Raw genomic sequence first — 25,474 nt, 5'->3', positions numbered from 1 at the left:
GGACTTTTTTCCCCCAGTACTAAACATTTGAAGATATATATATATATATTTTTTTTTGACTTTTTTCAGTATTTGTGGTATTTTGAGTAAAATTAAGAAACTATTTTGAAAATAAGACTCAGGATGACTCCCCTCCCCCCTGTACTCTCAGATTCATTAGCTAAATTAAAAGCTTTAATGTATTATGTTTCTCAACTTTAGTGCCATGTAGATCATGATCATTGGTCATTTTAATATAAAAGCAAGGCATTAGAAACTTTTTTCTTCTCTCTTTCCTTAAGACATGAATACTGATATGATTATGCATAAATCAAAGAGGGGGATTAGACTGTAATGAGGTTGAAAATGATATGTTTCTGCTAGGAAGCTGGGATTTGGTATTTTGAAAATAGAACTATTTTTGGAGGACTTTTTTGAGAAAAGGCAGATTCGTTACACTGAATTGTATAATTGTGTTTTTCAGGTTTCTTTTTCTTCTCGGATTCCTGTTGCATTTCCCTCTGGTGATGCAAGCTCTCTTAGTAAAAATATCATGATGTATGCCTGTATAAATGCTATGAAAGAGTCTCATCATACTCCATTACACCAGGAGCTGATGTCTGTAGACAGTCCTCATGGATCACAGCCACACAAATCACACACTACAAATGTGAACATTTTAGCTCCCACAGTAATGATGGTCTCTAAACACATAGACGGATCTTTAAATCAGTGGGCAGTCACATTTGCTGATAAATCTGCTTTTACCACTGTTCTAACTGTATCCCACAAATTTAGGTATTGTGGTCATCGATTTCACCTCAATGACTTGGCATGTCATTCAGTTTTACCACTGTTACTGACATCCTCTCATCATAATGCTTTGTTGACTCCTGAATCAGATTGTCAGTGGGATTCAGACAGTAAATTAAACAGAATAATGGATCCTGTAAAAAATATAAAAGCTTTGTCAAAACAACCTCTCAGAAATGCAGCAACCCGTACATTTCATGACCCAAATGCGATCTACAGTGAACTTATTCTTTGGCGTGTTGACCCAATAGGGCCTTTGTCATACACTGGAGGAGTGTCAGAATTGGCTCGAATTAACTCTTTACATACCTCAGCCTTCTCTAATGTGGCTTGGCTTCCAACTCTTATTCCCAGTTATTGCCTTGGTAAGTGTTCATTTTAATTGTGAAATTAATAGAAGCTTTAAAACTGTTATTTGTTATACTCAAAATGATTTACATTTTGTCATTACTAAGACTCTTTTAATAAGTATCAGGATGTAGGCACCAGACTTATTTTTAGAACCTTTAAGCTTCTTTGTGATATTTGCCTTCTCATAATTTTCTTGTGAGTTTTTGGTTAATAATTTTATATTCATTAGTTGTATCTGTTTAATTATGATTCTGGACCATAGTTATGCCTAAAGAGAAAAGTGTGAATATTTGTTTCTCATACTTTTTTATTGACTAATTTTTAGTCAATAATAAAGACTAAAAATTCAGCCAATAAACATTTTAATTCATATTTTTTCTTTCTCAGGCACATACTGCAATTCTGCAAGTGCTTGCTTTGTTGCTTCCGATGGCAAAAATCTGAGATTATATCAAGCTGTGGTAGATGCAAGAAAATTATTGGATGAACTATCAGACCCAGAGTCTTCAGTAAGTATTTGCTAATCATTATTAATACAGCTAAACTGATAAGGAACTTTCTTTTTATTTTGTCTAGGACCTTTATTTGTTAGTTGGTGTTTATGAATAAACATTATGTCTTGACTCTATATGACATACATATGGCAAAGCTTTTTGTCTTAATTTGTGTTTCAAGGTACATGAATTAAAATTCCAGTCTATATATCACACATCAATACATTTACCATATATAAAGAATTTAATAAAGTCACACTATATGCATGTATAAATATACCACAGGAAGTTCCACCTTTATGTGTATCTGTAAAGCATCAATCAAGAATAAATACATAAGCTCAGCATGGTGGTGCATGCCTATAATTCCTGCGACTTGGGAGGCTGACATGGGAGAAACTTAAGTTTAAAGCCAGCCTCAACAATTTAGCAAGGTTGTAAGCAATTTAGTAAGACCCTGTCTCAAAATAAAATAAAATGGGCTAGGGATGTGGCTCACTGGTTACGTGTCCCTGGGTTCAATGCCTAGGACCAATAAACAAACAAACGAATGAAAGGAAGACCAGCAGAGTAGTGGGGGGAAAATAAGGGAGGAAAGGACAGGCAAGAAAGGGGGCACCAGGGACTGAAATGGAGTTAATGAAATTCAATGCATTATTTTGTCACAGTGAACTCAGTTACTATGTATAACTATAATGCACTAATAAAAGAAAAAAGAAATAATGTGTTTTGAAAAATATGTGTTCCTGATATTTTTCACTCTCTAGTTTGATTCTTTTAATTTTGCTTTTCTTGAAAAATATTTTAAGGACTCTTTACCAAACTGTATGTTTAGGTTGAAAAATTTGAACTTTTTTCCAAGGTTGACTCACCTTTAAGAGGTCCTGTAGTGGGCCAGCATTGTGTTTCAGTGGTAGAGCACTTGCCTAGCATGAGTGAGACACTGGGTTCGATCCCCGGCACCATATAAAAATAAACAAATAAAAGTATCGTGTCCATCTACAACTAACTAACTAACTAAATGAAGTTCTGTAGTTAGATTATGTTATCAATGGGTGATAGTATCTCAATTCTAGTAGTTCTGTATATGAACTGGAAGTCATATATATTAATTAATATGGAGATTTGAATAGTGAATTTTCAACTTCCCAATGAAAACATATTTTATAAAACAACAGTTCTGAAAAATATTTCCAGTATTAAACACTAAATACTGTTTTTGAGTGTCTGTGTACCCATAATTGTATAAAGGATATAAAATACAAGTTTTAGTGCCTACTTTTGAGGGCTTTTAATTTGGATGTGAAGACAAATTATCAATGAAATATTAAATAACAGTTAAAGACAGAAAGAAGAGATATCTAGGGGTGATATGTAATTCATTGCCAGAAGGATGTTATTAGAAGTGTTTTTCAATTTAGAGGAAAGAGAGATCAGGTTAAGGTATATATGGAAGCCTTTTTCAAAGACAGTATTTTTGGTTTGTTTTTGATGAATAGGTAAGATTTAGAAAGATGATACTTTGTCTTTGCCTGGATGAAAGAATGACCTGAAATTAAGTGTGGAGGAAAATATGTGTAGAAAGCTTGTTCAGAGATAGAAAACCATAAGGGCTGGAGCTAAAGGTTTTACATAGAGAAAGCCTAGAAAAGTACCACTATAGAATTGGAGTTGGAAGATAGTATTTTAAAGGTCATTTAGTCTGACAAGCCATCTGATGTTTTATTCCCTTCTACAACATTGTTGCCAATTTTCTCATCTGGTCACCATTGAAGGAAACTCAACTCCAAATGCAGGTCATTCTGTCTTTGCATTACTTTTAGTATTAAATTGAATTTCATTTTCTATTGTAAGTCCTAGCCCCACTTGGAATAAGTCTAATATTCCTTGCATACTAGAGTAATTTGGATGGTTGAATATAACTTATAACCCCTGAACCTTTTTTCTTCATGCCAAACCTGGTCTTCTCTCACAATTTCTTTAACTGTTTTAGTTTCAGACTTGACTGCTCTTGTGAGCAGATTTCAGTTTGTATACTAAGGCATTATAGGATGAATAGAATAAGTAGTATTATGATCTTTCTTGTTAGATATTGTTATATTTGGTTATAATTACACATTTTTTGTAATTGATTAATATTGAGCTGAAGTTTTATTTTTGCAATTAAGTCCTGTGTTCTCCATTCTGTATTTGTGCATTTTAATCTGAAGTCAAAATATAGGTCAATTTTCCCTGTTATATTTTTGTCTTACTTAGTTCAGTGTAATAGTCTAACCTTTCATTATATTTTTGAATCCAGATTGTTATTCAATATATTTACTGCTGCTTTATTACTTATGTCAGCAGCCTATTTGAGGAATGTTGTTTCTGTATCTTCTAAGTCACATTTTAAAAAATGCTCAACAGGACAGATCTGAAGAAAGAGCCTAGCAATATACATTTGAAATCTTTATCCAGTTTTAATTTCTGGAATATTTTCTAGTTGTCCCAACAATTTCCATGAAGCAGATTATCATATACTTTTCTGAAATAAAAATTTTCCTGTCTACCAAATATTCTATAGTAAAAGGAAGTAAAATTCATAAGAATGACTCATTTTAATGTATAAATAGGCTTAATGTATAGACCATAATGTCTCTTCATGGCTCAAACACTCTTTGGTCTGACTTATAGAGGTATGTTATTTTCCTTTTTGAAAATTGAAATATTTGTCTGTTTTGAGTTTTTTGCTACCTGTGGCATTCTCCATGATTTGGAGGGTTTGATCTTTTCTTATGGCCCTATTTGGTGTCCATTAAAGGTTTATTAGCTACCCTGTTTTGTTTTTAATGTTTCCTCTGAGGTTTACAATATGCATTTACAACCTCTTACAGTCTGCTTTCAAGTAATAAAAGTGTGATTTAAACAACTTATGACTATCCTTTCATTAGTCTCCCTCTTCCTTTTGTGTTGTTTTCAGCATAAAAGTCCTTTACATGTTTTGTTAGGTTTATACCTAGATATTTCTTTAATTTTAGTCATTGTAAGTGGTTTTTATTTTAAATTTTGGTGTCTGTGTATTCATTACCAGAATACACAAACATGGTATATTTTTAAATGTTTGTCTTATATATTGCAATCTTGCTTAACTCAGATATTAAATGTAGGAGGCTTTTTTTTGGGAGGAGGTGTAGATTCCCTTGCATTTTCTCTGCAGATATAATCTCATTATAAATAGGAAGTGTTTCCCTTTTTAATCTATATGCCTTTATTTGAATTGCTGGAGCTTGAACCCAAAACCTTGCACATGCTGGGCAAGCACTGTACAACTGAGCTATACTTCCAGTCCTATTTTCCTTATTTTGTTGCACTGGCTAGAACTTTTGGCACTATGTTGAATAAAAGGTATGAAATTAGATGTTCTTGTCTTGTTACCATTTTTAAAGGGAAAACATGCAGTGTTGTAGTATTAAGTATGTTAGCTGTAGGTATTTTATAGTTGCTGGTTATCAAGTTGAGAAAGTTTTCTAAGTTTGTTAACTTCTTGATACTTTTTAAAGAGTCTGCTTTTTGTTTCCTGAGCTTTTTGTTTTTGTGTTGTTTCCTTGTTTTTATTTTTATTGATGTCTGCCTTTATTGTTCCCTTCCTTCTGCTTACTTTGAGTTTTTCTTTTCTTTTTGGTTCTACTTTTTCTAGTTTTAAAAGCTTAAATTGTTAATTTGAAACTTTTTTGTTTTTTAGTATATGTATTTAGTGCTATGAATTTCCTACTTGAAATTTCTTTAAACATTTTTATATGAAGAATTTTCATTTTCATTTAACCCAACATATATTTTAATTTTCCTTAATAATTCCTATTTGACCCCTTGATTATTTAGGAGTATGTGATTTAGTTTGCAAGTGTTGGCCATTTTCCTGATTTCTAGTTTGAATCTATTCTGGTAGTAAAATACACTATATGATTTTGTCCTTTTAAATTTGTTCAGGTTTGTTTTATGATCCAGATATTGTCTTTGTGTATTTCAGCACTTGAAAAGAAAGTATATTTTGTTGTTGTTGGATAGAGTTTTCTGTAAATTGCGGATTCTATTCTGACTGATGTTATTGTTAAGTTCTGATATATCTTTGCTATCAAATTTTTCTATCAAATATTGGAGAAGGATGTTGAATTATCCAACTTTAATTGTGAATTTGTCTGTTTTTTCCTTCTAGTTCTAAAAGTTTTTGCCTAACATATTTTGCAACTGTTTCTTGGTGCATATATGTCGAGTTTTTAAAAAATTTTATTTGTGCTTTTTAGATATATGTGGCACTAGAGTATATTTTGACATATTTATACAAACATGGAGTTTTATCTTATTCTAATTAGGCTCTCAAGTCTTGTGGTCATATATAATGTTGAGATTCATTGTAGGCAAGTTGTCAGATTCATTCTACTATCTTTCCTATTTCCATTCCCCCTCCCTTCCCTTCATTCCTCTTTGTCTAATCCACCAAGCTTCTATCCCCAACCCCTGGTTGTGTATTAGCATCTGCATATCAGAGAGAACATCCTGCCTTTGGTTTTGGGATTGGCTTATATTACTTAACATGATAGTCTCCAGATCCATCCATTTATTTGCAAATACCATAAATTCATTCTTCTTTATAGCTGAGTTATATCCCATTGTGTATATATACACCACATTTTCTTTATCCATTCATCAGTTGAAGGGCACCTAGATTGGTTCCATAGTTTAGCTGTTGTGAATCCAGCTGTTATAAACATTGATCTAGTTTGAAATCAAGGTGTTGTCAAAGCCATGCTTCCTCTGAGTCTCTAGGAGAAAATCCTTCCTTGGCTATTCCTAGTTTCTGGGTATTCCTCGTAATCCTTGAGGTTTCTTGGATTGTCATTCTATCACTTAAGTCTGCTTTTCTGGGTGACTCTGTGTCTTCTTCCTTCTGAGTGTCTCTATGTGTCTTTTCTTCTTAAGATACCAGTCAATAGATTTAGCAACAACTATAATGTAGTATGACCTTAAATTATACCCGTAAAGACCCTATTTGCAAATAAGGTTACATTCTGAGATTCTGGGTGGACATGACTTTTAGGTAACACCATTGAGCTCAATACATTAGCTGACTTGTTTTTTCCTTATCAGTTATATTTGTTGTTGCTTAGTTAGGAAACTTTAAAGTCTATTGAGCCTCCAGATGCTCTTGAGCCATTTTGACTTTCAGAGCACTGTACTCTAAGGAATTCTAGAGTTATTGCCTTTTAAAAATAAAGTACAGAGCTTTGCCCTTATTTTTTATATTAAACTCTTAAGATGATATGATTACTTTTGTCAAGTTCCTTATTTCTGCTCACTTTTTTTTTTTTGTAAGAGCAGCTGTTCTGGTTACTTCCTCTACTAATTATGAGCCAGTGTAGCAAGAAGTTGTCACATGCTTTTCCATTCCTCAACTTAGAATTTTAGTAGATGCTGAGTAAAGGCCAGCTTTTTTTTGAATAATAGATATTGAAAATATTTGAATTTTGTCCTGTAGATAGAGAGGTGGATTTAGGGGAGAGGTGGATTGAGGGGATACTGAAAGCGTTTGGGCGGAGAATTAAAGTGGTTACTTTGTGGGATGGAGTAAACTTGGTGTGTACTAGAAGCATGGAGATAGCAAGGAATTGTTTTGAGATCAACTAGATGTTGGAAAACCTGAGCTACAGTGGAATTTGGTAGATAGTGGAAAGGGGAGAAGAGCAGTACTTACTAGTTGCTTGAATATGGAGACAAATAAATGATTCTGAGATTTCTAGTTTGCAATAGTGGCTCCACAAGTGTGGTAATGTTGGTGAGGTATTTATGAAAACTTAAAATTGGGATACACTGAATATGAGGTGACTATAATATTAGATTCCTAAGTATGGTTTAGATGACTGTTTTGTAGGCAATTAGAAATAATTCCTAGTGTTCCACATTAACTACTAGTATACATTTGGGATTTGTTATTACAAAGTCAGTGCTAGAAGTCATTAGACCTGTACAGGCATTAATGATAATTAATGTATATAAATGTGACCTTTAGTCATCAAAAATTTATATTTACAAACTATTTATGAGAGCAGGGTTATTCAGATATTTCAAAAATTTCCTTCCAAAATATCAAAGATTTTGTTGCCTAAAACAAATGTTTGACCAGACATAAAAGAAAAAAAAACCCCACAAATGTTTGCATATCTTTGCCCAGTGATGCCAGGGCAGCAAGATCCATTCATTTGAAAATTTTTTAGGAAATGCTTAATGAGGTTGTCTGTAATTGAATAAAGGAGGAGAGAAGGATGGTGTTGTAGGTGCTGCTACTACTAAAAATGTGTTTGGAGTACCAACCATATAACATGTAATTTGTTTTTATTCATTTATTTGTTTAATCTTTGATTTTTTATTGAGAACCCATGCTGCATAAGCTGTGGTACATTCCAGAATAAGTATATATTGTACCAAGTGCTGAGAGTGTTAAAATGAGTAGACATAGTTTTTACCCTTAAGCTATATATTTGTTGGGTATATAAATACATGCAGTGTGTAATAAATGCTATGTTAGGAGGACAAAAAGCCACTATAGAATTTGAAATGCAATTAAATGACCTCCGCTTAGAGAGCTCCCTGGATGCTGTCCTTCCTTCTGCAGAACATAAGACTGATGCACCAAAGTAGTATACTAGGCCTTATGGATTCTAAAAGTTGAGTTGTAGTCTTAATAATAACAATAACAAGCTTTATCTAGTGATTATTTTGTGCCAATCACATTTCTAAATGCTTTTCATATATTAACTCATTTAATATTCCTAATAACCCTATGAAGAATATAATATTATCATTATACTTTAGAGCAGGAGACACTGAAGTATAGGGAAACGTAACTACTAGTGCCATTTAGTCAGGTAGTAATGGTAGAGCCAGGATTTGAGCCCAGGCCACCTCCCTCAGCTGATATCTGGATTGTTGACCACATCTTGAGAGCCAGTTTTGTTCATTTCCAAACTTGTATTTGTCAAGTTGTTTACATTTTTATAAGTGTGATTATAACAAAATAATTTAGTTAAATATTTTATAAATTGATGAATTGTGAATGTGAAAAATGTGTTTTTATTAAAAGAACAAGTGATTTGGAAGCTGTTTTGCTAAAAATAATTTTTTAAATTGGACATGGAAAAGACAACTATAAATTCAGGGGATTTTTTAAAAAAAATAACACTCAATTGCTTTGTGTAGGTATCTTTGGGTTTTTATTTCAATTTATTTATTTATTTATTTTTTATTGGTTGTTCAAAACATTACAAAGCTCTTGACATGTTATAGTTCATACATTAGATTCAAGTGGGTTATGAACTCCCATTTTTACCCCAAATACAGATTGCAGAATCACATCGGTTACACATCCACATTTTTACATAATGCCATATTAGTAACTGTTGTATTCTGCTACCTTTCCTATCCTCTACCATCCCCCTCCCCTCCCCTCCCCTCCCATCTTCTATCTCTACCCCTTCTACTGTAATTCATTTCTCTCCCTTGATATTTTTTTTCCCTTTCCCCTCACAACCTCTTATATGTAATTTTGTATAACAATGAGGGTCTCCTTCTATTTCCATGGAATTTCCCTTTTCTCTCCCTTTCCCTCCCACCTCATGTCTCTGTTTAATGTTAATCTTTTCCTCCTGCTCTTCCTCCCTGCTCAGTTCTTAGTTGCTCTCATTATATCAAAGAAGACATTTGGCATTTTCCTTTTTAGGGATTGGCTAGCTTCACTTAGCATAATCTGCTCTAATACCTTCCATTTCCCTGCAAATTTCATGATTTTGTCATTTTTTAGTGCAGAGTAATACTCCATTGTGTATAAATGCCACATTTTTTAAATCCTTTCATCTATTGAAGGGCATCTGGGTTGGTTCCACAGTCTATCTATTGTGAATTGTGCTGCTATGAACATCGATGTGGCAGTATCCCTGTAGTACGCTTTTTAAGGTCTTTAGGGAATAGTCCGAGAAGGGCAATAGCTGGGTCAAATGGTGGTTTCATTCCCAGCTTTCCCAGGAGTCTCCATACTGCTTTCCAAATTGGCCGCACCAATTTGCAGTCCCACCAGCAATGTACAAGAGTACCCTTTTCCCCACATCCTCACCAGCACCTGTTGTTGTTTGACTTCATAATGGCTGCCAATCTTACTGGAGTGAGGTGGTATCTTAGGGTGGTTTTGATTTGCATTTCTCTGACTGCTAGAGATGGTGAGCATTTTTTCATGTACTTGTTGATTGATTGTATGTCCTCCTCTAAGAAGTGTCTGTTCAGGTCCTTGGCCCATTTGTTGATTGGGTTATTTGTTATCTTATTGTTTAATTTTTTGAGTTCTTTGTATACTCTGGATATTAGGGCTCTATCTGAAGTGTGAGGAGTAAAAATTTGTTCTCAGGATGTAGGCTCCCTATTTACCTCTCTTATTGTTTCTCTTACTGAGAAAAAACTTTTTAGTTTAAGTAAGTCCCATTTGTTGATTCTAGTTATTAACTCTTGTGCTATGGGTGTCCTATTAAGGAATTTGGAGCCCGACTGCACAATATGTAGATCGGAGCCAACTTTTTCTTCTATCAGACGCAGAGTCTCTGATTTGATATCAAGCTCTTTGATCCATTTTGAGTTAACTTTTGTGCATGGCGAGAGGAGGGGATTCAGTTTCATTTTGTTGCATATGGATTTCCAGTTTTCCCAGCACCATTTGTTGAAGATGCTATCCTTCCTCCATTGCATACTTTTAGCCCCTTTATCAAATATAAGATAGTTGTAACTTTGTGGATTAGTCTCTGTGTCCTCTATTCTGTACCATTGGTCCACCTGCCTGTTTTGGTACCAGTACCATGCTGTTTTTGTTACTATTGCTCTGTAATATACTTTGAAATCTGGTATTGCTATGCTGCCGGATTCACACTTCCTGCTTAGAGTTGCTTTTGCTATTCTGGGTCTTTTATTTTTCCATATGAATTTCATGATTGCTTTCTTTATTTCTACAAGAAATGCCATTGGGATTTTGATTGGCATTGCATTAAACCTATAGAGAACTTTTGGTAATATCGCCATTTTGATGATGTTAGTTCTGCCTATCCATGAACAGGGTATATTTTTCCATCTTCTAAGATCTTCTTCTATTTCTCTCTTTAGGGTTCTGTAGTTTTCATTGTATAAATCTTTCACCTCTTTTGTTAGGTTGATTCCCAAGTATTTATTTTTTTTGAGGATATTGTGAATGGGGTGTTTTTTCTTATTTCTGTTTCAGAAGTTTTGTTGCTGATATACAGAAATGCCTTTGATTTATGCGTGTTGATTTTATATCCTGCCACTTTGCTGAATTCATTTATTAGTTCTAGTAGTTTCTTTGTAGACCCTTTTGGGTCTGCTAGGTATAGAATCATGTCATCTGCAAATAGTGATAATTTAAGTTCTTCTTTTCCTATTTTTATGCCTTTAATTTCTTTCGTCTGTCTAATTGCTCTGGCCAGTGTTTCGAGAACTATATTGAATAGAAGTGGTGATAGAGGGCATCCCTGTCTTGTTCCAGATTTTAGAGGGAATGCCTTCAATTTTTCCCATTCAGAATGATGGTAGCCTGAGGCTTAGCAGAGATAGCTTTTACAATGTTGAGGTAAGTTCCTGTTATCCCTAGTTTTTCTAATGTTTTGAACATAAAGGGATGCTGTACTTTGTCAAATGCTTTTTCTGCGTCTATCGAGATGATCATATGGTTCTTATCTTTGAGTCTATTGATGTGGTGAATAACATTTATTGATTTCTGTATATTGAACCATCCTTGCATCCCAGGGATGAATCCTACTTGATCATGGTGCACAATTTTTTTGACGTGTTTTTGTATCCGATTCACCAGAATTTTATTGAGGATTTTTGCATCTAGGTTCATTAGAGATATTGGTCTGTAGTTTTCTTTCTTTGAGGTGTCTTTGTCTGGTTTCGGAATCAGGGTGATGTTGGCCTCACAGAATGAATTTGGAAGAGCTCGCTCTTTTTCTATTTCCTGAAATAACTTGAAAAGTATTGGTATTAATTCTTCTTTAAAGGTTTGAAAAATGTAGCCAGGACCTTACAGGAATGTCATAATATTATACAAAAGAAAGGTCTATTGGCAAACCATACTCAAAGGCCTTGACTCTACACCAAAATTTTGGTTGTTTATGTATGTTTATGTTTTACATAAAACAATGTTTAAGCTGTACATTCATTATTTAAAAAAAATGATTCTCTCGGTTAAATGACCTAGCTGAGTAATTTGTAATTTATCCTTTCTTTGTCCCAACTATGTCAGATAAGAGAGCTTTTCATACACAGTCGTAACAACTTAATCAAGATTATATAGTCTAGATTGTGGTGGTTAGGAAACACTTTCTGGTGGAGATGATATCTGAGATGAGATTTATTAAATTAGTGTGGATTGAAAGTGAAGGAGGAAAAGAATAGGGTATAGGGATAATAGCAATTAAAAATACACAGAGTTATAAGAATGCATAATAGTATTTGGTCAGTGATGGACTGCATATATCACAGTGATCCCAAAAGATGATACTGGAGCTGGAAAATTCTTGTTGCTGAGTGATGTCATTCATAGCTATAGTAATTTCATATAGCAACACATTACTCATGCATCTGTGGTAATGCTGATGTGAACAAACCTACTGTACTACTTAGTCATATAAAAGTGTAACATCAGTTATTTACAGTACATGATACTTGATACTTGATAATGATAACATATGACTGCCCAACAACCTCCTAACTTTGTCTTTATATTTCATTGATTTATGTATTTACTTTAATATGAGTTTTGTGGTTACTTTAGACTGTACTCTTACTTATGAAAAATATACCAAGTTTACTGTAAAACAATATGCTGTGTTATGCAGTAGCAACCTCATACATCTCTTGATTCATTAAGATGCCATGTACAGTGCTTGAACTACGCCATCTAGGTTTGTACAAGCACGTGCTGTGAGGGTCATACAACAATGCATTTCTCAGAAAGTTTCCCTATCATTAAGCAGCATACAACTGTATTGTAGTTTATTCAGAAATGGCTTAGAATATAAATGGCTGTTGGAAATAGCTGAAACTTGATAAGCAGGTAGAGAGGCTAGATTGTGAAAAAATTGTATTTCTCTCTTTATGATTCTGCTCTTCTTTCTTTCAGTCTATTCACATTATAGGAGTTAGAATGATGCTTTAAAAATATAATTCAGATAATATTATTCTTCTAAGCCAAAGTCTGTACAGTGACCCGTGAGGCCCTTATGCTTTTACCTTCCCTCCCGCATTGGCCCTCTTATTTCTTTTCTTCTTCTTCTTCTTCTTTTTAGTTGTAGATGGACACAATATATATATTTTTTTAATTTAACAAATGTTTATTTACCTACTCTGAGTCAGATATAAATGTTACATATAATAATATTAAGGTCCTTGTCTAGAAAAACTTGTGACAAGGGAAACTTCATTTCCTTCAAATAGCATTTTCAGAAAACAAGTTAAAAGATCTAAATTATCCAGAGTTGCATAATTCATTCTGAAAGAAACAAAGAAAAAAAAACACCATACAAAAATAAGAAATAAGCAAGTCTATTTCATTGTAGTTGCTATTATATTTTTATAGGTTATTGAGAATATGAATTATTTCATTGTTTTGAAAACCATTTTGCACTTAAAGATTAAAAATTATTATGAGACAATTTCTAAATTATTTAGAAAATTGGACACAATATGTTTATTTTATTTTTATATGGTGCTGAGGATCAAACCCAGTGCCTCAAATGTGCTGGGCAGGTGCTCTACCGTTGAGCCACAATCCCAACCCTCTTCTTATTTCTTGATTCTGTATTTTTAATACATGTCCTCTTGGTTATTTTGGCTTCCTCCCTGCTAACTTCCTGGATGGTCCTGGAATGTGCCTAACAACCTCCTAACTTTATCTTCATACTTTACTCTTCTCTCTGGGTTCTACCCCCAGGTATCCACATGGCTTGTGTTTTTATTTTGTGGTCATTAGTCACATGAGGCCTTCTTTGACCATTTCATCCCACTGCTCCCTGTTTACTTTTCTACTTTGTTTTTTTCCTGTAGTACCATCTGATGACCAATTTGTTTATTTATTTGTCTTTTTTCATTTGAATGTTAAGATAAGGGTGGTACTGTATCCTCAGTGTCTGATACCCGAGAAGCACTTAATAACTATTGTTGAGTAAGTGAATAAATTAAAGAACATCATATTGAAGAGTTTTATTATCTGTTGAAGGCAATGGGAAGTTAGCAGTCTGATTTGTATTTCATTAGCAGACTCTGTTAGCATGTCTTTTCCCCATCCTTTTTCTTTTTTCTCTGAAAATCTTCACTATTTGGAAAAGATATCTAGGTTTTTTGATTTGTATGCTTTTGATTACAAAGAAATTGACTGGTCTTTCATACATTATTTAGAATATTTTTATGTATGTAGGTATGTATGTTTATGGTACTGGAGATTGTACCCCGGGCCTCCATATGCTTAGCAAGTTCTGTACCACTAAGCTACATATCCAGGCCTATATTTCTTTTACTTTCTTCAAAAAAAATTTTTTTTTTAGTTGAAGATGGACACAATACTGTTATTTTGTTAACTTATTTTTATTGTGCTGATGATCAAACCCAGCACCTCAGCACCTCATACATGCTAGGCAACAGCTCTACCACTGAACTATACCCCCAACCCCCTATATTTCTTTTTTGAACTGCTTGATTTTGTTCTTTGTGGGAATATAGCATTTAAATGCAACAGCAATACTGTAGTACTAGGAGAGAGAGCGTGAAGACCTCTGTGTTTCGTGAAGAACACATTGTTAAAGGTTGCACTTTCCTAGTGAGAGACAGACAGTACTACCTTGACTTAGTCTCTGGATCTCTCTGGGTCTGAGTGAGAAATAGATGACACATTCATAAAGATGTAACTGAGGAGAGTTAAGTGCAAGAACTCCTTACAAGATGTGTATATGATTGACCCAGAAGGGCTAGTAAAGCACTCAGGATCTAGTAACAGGATGACTTGTCCAGTGGTAGGTAGAGTAAAGGGTTCTCAAAGATGTTCACATATGCATGCCCAGAACCTGTGAATATGTTACTTCAAATGACAAGATGCTTTGCAGATATGAAAAAGTTAAAGATCTTAAAATATGGAGATTATCCTGTATTATTTGGATCGGCCCATCTAATCACGTGAGTTCTTATAAGTAAAGAAACTTGCCTGACTATGGACAGAGAGAGATTAACAGAAGAAGAAAGATATCAGGACTGGCATTGCTGGCTTTGAAGATGGAGGAAGGGAGCAATGAGCCAAGGAATGTGGACAGCCTTTAGAAGCTTAAAAAGGCAAGGAAATAGACTGTTCCCTAGAGTCTCCAGAAGGCATGCAGCCCTGCTGATACCATGATGCTAGTTTACCAAAAACGGCTTCAGACTTCTGACTGCCAGAATTGTAAGATAATATGTTAATTTTTTTAAACGACTAAATTTGTGATGATTTGTTGCAGCAGCAATAAGATAAATAATATATGTACTTATGCCTGAAGGGATAAGAGGGAAATAGGAGAGTACCAAGACCTAGTGAGTGTCAGAGCTATGGAAAATGAGCACTACTGGAACTGTGGGGAGCAGAGAGAATATATACTTGTTGAGCCACAGCCGAAGGGGCCCCAGCAAACTTCCAGCTGCCAGCAAACTTCCAGACTACCAGCTGATGATTGGCTCACAGCGGCCCCAGCAACATCTAGCAACATCTAGCTGATTGGCTCCTCTGCGGTGATGCTCATTGGGCTGTTTCCCTGCCCTTTCAGGCCACGGAGCTGCTCATTGGGGGACTTTTTTGGCTCCACCAATGCGACCCAGCCAATCGGCCTCAAGAGCAGGAGGATTGTGGGAGGAGGAGGCTGGGTTGGTGTGTGGCTTGTGGGAAGCTGGTGGTGGCAGTTGGGCTCTGAGGGTTTTTTCCTGAGGAGCTGTTTTGTTTGGCGTGTGTAGTTCTAAAAATAAAGTTAGTTTCTTTTGACAAATGGCTCCTGAATTGTGCCCAGCCAGTCTGTGGCATTTGGTGGCCTGTACGGGGAACGAACCCGCGACCTTGGCGTTATCAGCACCAAGCTCCTACCCTTTTTTCTTTTCTTTTTCCCTCTAATCTCTGGCCAGTGATTCCCATTGATTGAATTTTACCTGAAGCAGAAGAGGGCATAGGAACTGGGTGATATGGTTCAAAGGTCAACCTCCTGGAACCCAAAGCAAGACCAAGAATTTGGAGAATAGATCAAAGATTGGATGCAGATAAAGCATAGTTAACAAAATGTATTCTTTTAGCATCTATTTCTGTTTTTTATTTAAATGAAGAAACTCTCTCTCCAAACTTGGGGAAATACAAATTCTCATTAGGCATTGTATCATTGTGTAATGATGCCAGTTTAGTCATAATCTCACTTGGAGCCTGAATCGTAGTTGTTAACTTTCGGAACTGTCACTGTTAGGAAAGTGGTAAAAAAATACAACATGAAGGGACACTTATACAGCCAGTGCTTCCCTAGATGGACACAAAGCCTAAGTTCTGTAATCATAGCTTCCTCTACCACCAAATTTTACATTCCCTCAAACTTCTCTGCTAGCACCTTGGTTATTAGAGCCACCCTACCCTACCTTTTTTGTGTGTTGTACCTGTGTGTGGTACTAGGGATTGAATCCAGGAGTACTCTTATCATTGAATGCATCCCCAGTCCACCTTAAAAATTTTTTAAAATTAAATTTAGAGACAAGGTTTTGCTAAGTTGCTGAGGCTGTCCATGAACTTGTGATCTTGCCTCAGCCTCCCTAGTTGCTGGGATTACAGGCATGCACCACCATGCCTGACTTTTTTCTTTTTTTCCCTTTCTTTTTAAACCTGATGAAATTGCCAAAGGATCCAAATGCTCTTTGGGGTTGCTACTGTTTTCTGTCAGCTTGTCATAGATTATGGTAGTGCCAGAAAATTCATGGATAGCAAACATAGTCTTCACTTCATGTTGTAGTTACATAGCAGGATTGGTCACCCTGACCAGTCACTCTTCTCAGCATCTTGGTCAAATAATCTGAGTTCAAAGTAGTCAAGGGCCAATCTCAATTTCCAATATAACAGTATTTTGTGTTTTCTCATGGAATATTTCTTCCTTGAGCAATAGCATGCTGCAAATACATTGAGCCCAGGTTATGGGGATAGGAATTAAAAATTCTACATGTGAGTTATTAGGTGGTAACTCCAGCCTTTAGTTTGCAGAGATGGGTATTTTGCCTGTGGAGGAAATGATGGCATCTTTTTTGGTAATTAATTGAAGATATATGCTGCAGAAGGCAGCACACTACCCCTGCCACAAGGGAGATTATCCCCTGGTGGTACTCTGACTTCAGGAGACATTCTACTGTTCTGTTAACATCAAATTGCTGCCAGATGAAGAGCCACACAATAAGCCTGATACATTTTGTGGCAGGAGACACATTGCCCTCTTCTTCCAGCTAAACTGGGATTAGGGTGAATGAGGCACTCACCTTGGGTGCAGAATTTATGGGACACCAAAAATGTTAGCAATTGTGATAAACAATATTTTAAATAATCAAAATTAATATGAAAAAGAAACCTGTTGAATAATGTACCAAAAATTTATATAAAGACATGATCCAGCAAGGCTATGATAAGTTGTATTGGAACCTGAAGCTAAAAGAAAAAATGTTTTCTTCTATAAATATATGTTTCTGTGTTTTTTCCATGTTAATTTTTCCTGGAACACTCACATATTGAAAATAATGAGAATTGAAAAGTAAGTGTATTAAAACTTTCAACATTAAGTTGAAATATCTTATTTATATAAAAATAATATTTATTATAATTTTATTTTTTTGGTTGTAATAGAAGTAGATTCTTCAATAATATTATCAAAATATTAAAAAAACTAAAAAAAGGAAAAGAAATCCCCCAAAACAAAAAAATCTATTTCTTGACTTATTCATTTTCTCATTTTCTGTTGAGAGTTGTAAGTTACAACAAATGAGAAAAAGTAATTCAGAAATTAAGTTCGATATGAATATCAGGTAGGAGGTATGAATATAGTTCCTGAACCTGAAAATGAAAAAAAAAAGACAGTGGAATTGCACAAATTACTAGATGTAATATTGGAAAAAGTGCATATCAGATAAAAAAGTAACGATTATAGAAGATTATAGTTACCTGTATTAATTTTCCTATTGTTTCTGTAAAATGTATTATCAGATGTATTCTCTTATAGTTTTGGAGGTCAGAAGTTCTAAAATCAAAGTGTTGACAGGGTTGCATTCTCTGTAGAAGTTCCAGGGAAGAAAATATTTTCTTGCCTTTATTAACTTCTAGAAGCCATTAGTATTTCTTTGCTGTTGGCCTCTTCTCCATCTTTAAAGCTAGCAGCATAGCATTTTCAAGATTCCTCTGGTTATTGCATCTGTTGTTGTATCTCTTTTTCTGAATCGAATCCTTTTGCCTCCCTCATATACATCCTTGTGGTTACATTAGTCCCAGTTGAATAGTTCAGGATAATCTCCCCATTTTAAGATTCAGAGTTTACTCACATCTATAAAAGTCTCTTTTATAAAATAAGGTAGCATATTCATAGGTCCCAGCAGACATGAGGAGTAGACATCCTTGGAGGAAAGGCACATTATTCTAATTATCACATCATACTAATTTTATGCTTAAATTTGATATATAAAAAATTAACTGAGGTATCTATAGATTTGAATTTTTAAATAGATAAAAGTTTTGTTATGTGGATATATCTGGTTTACATAAAGCAGCCACTGACTTGGTTCTTAAATATTGAAAGTTTAAATTCTATAGAAGTTCATCTGAAATAGTTTTAAGTGGCATGCAGTGTTGATATTTTGTAATGTAAAATTAACCTTTTGTTTGGATCTTTAAAAAGTGATGCACAAATTTTTCTTAGTGTAATATTCAAATTTTAGAATGGACTTGAGATTTTTTTTATAGTTGGTTATCCTACAAAATAAGTTTCAGTGAGCAGTTAAGCAATTAATTAAAAATTACCTGAGGCTACCACTTGGTCAAGAGATATTATCAAATAAGGGAGTATTTTTATTGAAAACAAAGAAGTAGTTTCTGAAATTTTTTTTTTTTTTTTGTACTGGGGAGTGAATCCAGGGGCGCTTAATCACTGAGCCACATCCCAAGTCCATTTGTTTGTTTGTTTGTTTATAAAGTCTTACTGAATTACTTAGGGTCTCCCTAAGTTGCTGAGGCTGGCTATGAACTCATGATCCTCCTCCTTCAGTCTCCCAAGCTGCTAAAAGTATTATTATGGAGTTTGTGTCCATTAAACCCAGAAAAATTATTATAATTAATCTTGTTTTGGGTATAAATAAATTAAAACTTTAATGTTTTCAATTTTAATATATCTGCTTTTCAGTATTTTTCAACTGCTTTAATGTGGAAAAAAATTAATTATTAAAAATCGCATAGAAACATGTCTGTATAGTTTTCCTTTTGCCTCAGGCTGGAGACACTATTAGAACCTATATTTAAATTTTTTAATATTTATTTTATTCATTATGGATTTTTGTATTAATTTTGATTTAAAAATTGCATTAAAATATTATTTGTCATAAGTTTTTTGGTTCTTTCTAAAATTTTGTGCCCAAGGTAAATACTTTACCTTCATCACACTGATTCCAGTATTATCTTCCACTGTAAAACGAATTTGTTAGTAAAGAGTGAAGGTGAGTGGGATTCTGTAGATTGAATAAAGTTTTTGGTAAGTCCACTGGTTATATAGTACTAGCAGAGAGTTGTGAGCAGGGAATATAAATCCTTAGCTGGAACATGTATCTGTTTCTCTGAGGGAATCTCAAGTCTTGGCTACGTACTGGAAATACCTGGAAACTTATGATGATTAGATTACACCCTAGATTAACAAATCAGTCTCTGTGATTGGGGCCTAAGTATCAACTATGGATAAAACTCTGCAAATGAGTCAGTGTGGATCAGCCAAGATTGAGAATCACTGATGTATCACAATCCTTATTTTGTGTGCACAAGAATTTGGAGATCCTGTTAAAATGTGGATATATTACTTTGAGACCTGAGAGAGCATTTATAAAACATTTCTTGTTGCTGTTGGCCCATTGACCACATTTTGAATAGCAAAGCTATTTTGTGCTAAAGAAATTCTGATAGTTTAGCTTCAAAAATTGTAGGCTACAGTTAATATTTCAATGAATAAACCAAGCACACTGTCAACACCATTGTAAATGTTTAACCTAGTACTTTAAATCCTCAATCTTGGGTGAATGTATTTATATTAACAAATTCAACCCTACCCAACCACTTATATACCCATATATATTCCCTGGAATCCTACTGATAAAAATGTAAAGACCCTACAACTCTTGCATGGATATTGTTTTATCTTAGAGCTGTCTTTCGGCTAAGTTGGGATCTAAATTCATAGCCAAGAGGCAGTGAAGGATAGTGGAGATGCGTGCTGAGGAGAATTGGTATCTTTTTTTGAGGTGAATCTCTCCGGTGAAGTTATGGAAAACTTCTTACTCAAGAGAAAGCTTCTTGGACCGTGGTAGAGGGAAGACTATTTTGTTTCAGCAGAAAGTTTGGGAATTTTGTGGATCCAAAGTTAGGTTTTATGTATTAATTCAGACATCCTCATCCTAAGATGCAGAGTCCTAGTTCTTCTCAATCATGACCCCTACCTTTGACCTGGCAGGGTTGTACTTTTAAGTGGTGTTGCATATCTGCACACCACACACTTAGGCTTTGGGCTAGATCCTTAGTCACATCTGTTTTGAGCTTTAAGCTTGCAAACACAAAGACGACATGTTAGAACTATGCACACCACACACTTAGGCTTTGGGCTAGGTCCTTAGTCACATCTGTTTTGAGCTTTAAGCTTGCAAACACAAAGAAGACATGTTAGAACTATGCTTTGAAGTTATGTAATATTTATGTAAACTGTCAATTTTTCTAACTTTTTGATGTAATTTTAAAAGTGAAATTGAATATAGAGAGTTGAAATATTTCCTTGAATGTATTTGTTGCCATGTCAATCAGTGAATATTTAGTGCTCAAGATACTATATCATATTGACAGTAGATTCATAAATTTATTGATTAGTAACATTTGTATGTTTTTATTTACAGAAACTTATTGGAGAAGTGTTTAATATTGTGAGCCAACAGTCTACTGCTCGACCTGGCTGCATTATTGAACTTGATGCAATAACTGACCAAGTAAATGCTTGTGAATTGGTGATATTAATAGACATTTATTCCAGAATGTTCTAGATGCATATATTTCAGTCTGAGAATAATTATCTTTTGATACTAAATACAGTCAACTTTCGTTGATACCCATAGTGAAACTCTACTAATGATATAATTTTTATTTTACAGTTGAATTATATTTGGTTCCTTTTCTCCTGTAAGGAAATTTGATTCAGTCAGGGAAACTGTGATCTTGAAATTGAAATGCTGAGGGAAAATATAGAGGCTCAGGTTGGGGGTTCTACTTTTTATGTGGGGTGACCTCAGCTATACAGTGTTTGCTTTTTTAGGCTTCAGACTTGGTATTTTTATGAAGACCATTGAGATGCAGATGAAAATGGGATCAAAGTTTATCATATTCCTTTGTGTAGGCAGCATTCCTCCCCAGCTACTACCTAGGAAAGAAGGAGAAACCTTCTCCCTGCAAGGAGTTTGTAAAACCCATTTAGACCTGAGGATATTTGTTTCTTCAGGATCATGTTTATGGACTAAGGTATAGAACTACTATAATAATTTAAGTGTAAAAAGTATTATTACTTTGGTGAGGAAGTTACCAAATCTTTTGAACAAGGAAATAAAGAAAGAACCAACTATATTTAAAAACAAGTATAGAATTATGTCATAATTTTTCCATGGAGCTTTGTACATTCTGTGGTAATCATTCTCACAATGTAGAGAAATTACCCCAACAGCTCTTGGTAACAGAACTGGAGCTGCCAGACTCAAATATAATTATTAATGGCACCTAGGAAATCCTTTACTTTTTTTTTTTTTAAATCCCCAAGCTCTTTGCTTTTGCTTTAAATCCAACCTATGATTTCCTTTTTTTAATTCCCCAGGGACCTGGAAGAAGGGTGTTGTCTTCTTTCCCATTGATATCTTAATTTTTAATGAACTGGATGTTGAGTTTATCCCCTACTTTGGTCCCTCTGCACTTTTTACCATGAGTCTGACCTAGTATTCTTTTTACTTCATACTTACTCTTGATTTATTTCCTGTCAGCTTAGGCTGTTCTTAACACAATGGTGGTAAACTGCAAGCACTGATAAAATGACAGGCTTATATGACAAAGTTTAAAATTCATTCTCTATTTGTTCCCACTATGTTCTATGATTTCTGTATCCATGAAGATACCACCCTTCCCCTCCCTCCCTCCCTCCCTCCCTTCCTTCCTTCCTTCCTTCCTTCCTTCCTTCCTTCCTTTCTTTCTTTCAAAAATATTTTTAGTTGTCAATGGACCTTTATTTTATTTATTTACTTATATGTGGTGCTAAGAATCAAACCAGAGCTTCACACATGCCAGGCAAGCACTCTACCACTGAGTCACAAGTCTAGCCCCTCATTTATTCTTTTTTACTTGAGAAGGTATCCTTTGATATTTTGAATGCAAAGAGAGTTTTTATGTTTCTACCTGGAAAGACATAAAAACACCCTTTAACTTTCATAAAATCTTTGTGGTACAACCTAATATTATATTCTTTTATTTCTTTCTATGTAAGGAGGCTGATTTTCCTTTTTTTTTCTAAAATCATAACTTACTTCATCCAGTGCCAACACAATCATAGCTGCTTCCCTTTCTTTAAAATCTGTGGGGCAGCCATCTAATTGTCTTGACACACATTCGCAATATGCTTTTGTTTGGGTCTAGCCTTTTCCTTGAATTTCAGCTCACCTTTGTGATTCTGCATAGCCCTTTATGATTATCTTTTCACAATGTAGTCCCCAAACTGTGATCATGTAGCCTAGCAGCAATCCTCCTTACTTATAGTAAATATGTTTCTTTAGAGGTATGTCATCCCACTGGCTATTAATAGGATCCTGCATCATTCCCACGAGATAGGTTGAAGGGGTATTTTGAGGACCTTTCTGAGGTTTTTGCTTATTTATTTTTGTTGTTCTCAGGTGGAATTGGAAAAACTATTATTTCTGTACTAGTTTAGTGAGCCTTATGTAGTTAGCATAGCCCTCTCCAGCCAGTCATGAGACTGTTGTTTTTGGGGTGCAGATTCCACTTCACTATGGGTTGTGAGGTTTTTTTTTTTTTTTCTTTTTAAGAAGCAAATTTGTTGATCTATTTTTACCAGAGCTCTTCTGTTCTGCTATTGACTGTGACATCTTTGAATGTAATTTTTCTCTGACCAGGGTAATTTTAATGATTTTTTCTGTTGCTTTTTTGCGCCTTAGTCAGTAGATTAAGAATAGAAATTACTAGAAAGATTTATTTCTTCTATATTTGTGTTGGGGAAGTGGTGGGTGGGAGATAGGGAATTTCAAAGATGAAAACTGTTTTTTTTTTTCTCCCATATTCGTAGTGTGGCTCAAATACACAGTTGCTTCATGTATTTCAAGAAGACTTCATTATAGGATATAAACCACACAAGGAAGATATAGAGAAAAAGGAATCAGAAATATTTTTTCAGCCATCACAAGGTACTTGTGTGTGTGTATATGTGTGTGTGTGTGTGTGTGTGTGTGTGTGTGTGTGTGTTTTGCTGAGATTGAAACCAGGGCTTTCAGGCATGCTAGGCAAGCACTGTATAACTGATCTATATTCCCAACCCCCACAGAGTACTTTTAAAGATGAACCTGAGTATACTTACCTTAATCTTTAAAACAAACAAACAAACAAAACCCTCTAAGCTTTATTGAGTATGGATCTTCCAAAGTCATTGCTTTTACAACTTTTGGCAGATATGTCTGTTAGTTCTGTTAAAATTGCTTGTTTGTGCAGCATACTATAGTAATGCAGCCACATCAGTGTTTATAGCAGCACAATTCACAATAGCTAAATTATGGAACCAACCTAGATGCCCTTCAGTAGATGAATGGATAAAGAAACTGTGTTTTATATATACACAATGGAATGTTACTCAGCATTAAAAGAGAATAAAATCATGGCATTTGCAAGTAATTGGATGGAGTTGGAGAATATCATTCTAAGTGAAGTAATAAGCCAATCCCCCAAAACAAATGCCGAATGTTTTCTCTGATATGTGGATGCTGATCCATAATGGGGATGGTGGGGGAGCATGGGAGGAATGGAGGAACTTTAGATAGGGCAAAGAGGAGGGAGGGGAAGAGAGGGGGCGGAGGAGGGTAGGAAAGATGGTGGAATGAGATGGATATCATTACCCTGAGTACATTTATGAAGACACAAATGGTATGACTCTACTTTGTATATAACTGGAGACGTGAACAGTTGTGCTCTATATGTGTACTATGAATTGAAATGCATTCTGCTGTCATATATAACAAATTAGAGTAAATATATAAAAAAAAATTAGTCATGATGTACAAGGTAAAAAAAAAAAACAAGAGTTCTAGATACTGTGGTTTTTATAATTTTAGGCTTTCCCTTTTACCTATAAGAATGAGGTAGGTCTTATGATAGATTTGTCTTTGCTCAAAAGAGAATTTAAGCATTAGAAAGAACTTGGGACTTTCCCAACCCTCTTAGGGAATATGAACAGAAAATACTGTTCCACTTCCTTCCCCACTTTATCTAAAAAGAATACAACTATGATTTGGTTTTAAAAATAACTAAAATAGGAAAAATAATTTCTTCAATATGAAATACTGAGTTGTAAGTGACATGTGCATGTTCAAGAAGGGGAAATTATGGATGGTGGGCCTTCCATTTTGGAAATAATAAAGATTGCTAGTTTATGATGCCTGGGGTATTCAGGAAAAATATTTGTTACCTTTACTTCCTGTGTCCCATCTAACTTTACTTGCAGTTTTCAACAGCGTCCTTTATGATCATTGTATTCCTTGTGTTTCTGGGGCAATATTTTAGGTTGTTAATATGTGTCCCAGTTGTTCAGAAAGGATGTAAGTAAACTTAGTAGCAAATATGTATGAGAGTCAATTTCCGTATTTTATATATTCCATATATAAATAATAAGAAATTGTTTTTAAAAGTAACATTTATTTCTGAGATATTGCTACCCTATTAGAGTAATAAACGCAATAGTAACTAACAGTTTAGAGATAAAGCATCCTGTAATTTTGACCTCTGAATTGTTATTATTTTTTTCATCATCACTTTAAAAAATATTTATTTATTTAGTTTTAGGTAGACACAATATCTTTATTTTATTTTTATGTGGTGTTGAGGATTGAACCCAGTGTCCTGCGCACGCCAGGCGACCGTGCTACCGCTTGAGCCACATCCCCAGCCCTGAATTGTTATTTTTTAAAAGTTTTTTTAAATATTTATTTTTTGTAGTTGTAGTTGGACACAATAACTTTATTTATTTATATGTGGTACTGAGGATCAAACCCAGGGCCTTGCACATGTCGAGGTGAGTGCTCTACTGCTGAGCCATAACTCCAGCCCCAAGTTTTTTGCAAGTTTAGTCAGTGGATTGAGGTTCTGGTAAATCATCTCCAAAGATATGAAGAACTAACTATTTATATTTGTATACAAATGTAGAAAATGAGCACATTGTTCCTCTTGTTAACAATTTCAT

General features: G+C 34.6%; 1 protein-coding gene across 5 annotated transcripts in view; it reads left to right on the top strand.

The window, feature by feature from the left end:
* Dmxl2 (Dmx like 2) overlaps positions 1 to 25,474 on the top strand; it is a 146,974-nt gene that overhangs the window by 56,020 nt on the left and 65,480 nt on the right. For all 5 annotated transcript variants that reach the window (XM_076850786.2, XM_076850784.2, XM_076850787.2 and 2 more), the window contains exons 12-15: positions 464 to 1,157; positions 1,531 to 1,652; positions 20,880 to 20,969; positions 23,315 to 23,432. In XM_076850786.2, coding sequence (XP_076706901.1) covers positions 464 to 1,157; positions 1,531 to 1,652; positions 20,880 to 20,969; positions 23,315 to 23,432 — 1,024 coding nt within the window. The remainder of the gene's footprint in view (positions 1 to 463; positions 1,158 to 1,530; positions 1,653 to 20,879; positions 20,970 to 23,314; positions 23,433 to 25,474) is intronic.

This window comes from Callospermophilus lateralis, chromosome 3, assembly GCF_048772815.1.
Source record: "Callospermophilus lateralis isolate mCalLat2 chromosome 3, mCalLat2.hap1, whole genome shotgun sequence".
Lineage (NCBI taxonomy): Eukaryota > Metazoa > Chordata > Mammalia > Rodentia > Sciuridae > Callospermophilus > Callospermophilus lateralis.
Note: the sequence above shows the minus strand (reverse complement) of the source record. Positions and strands in the feature narration are given on the sequence as shown.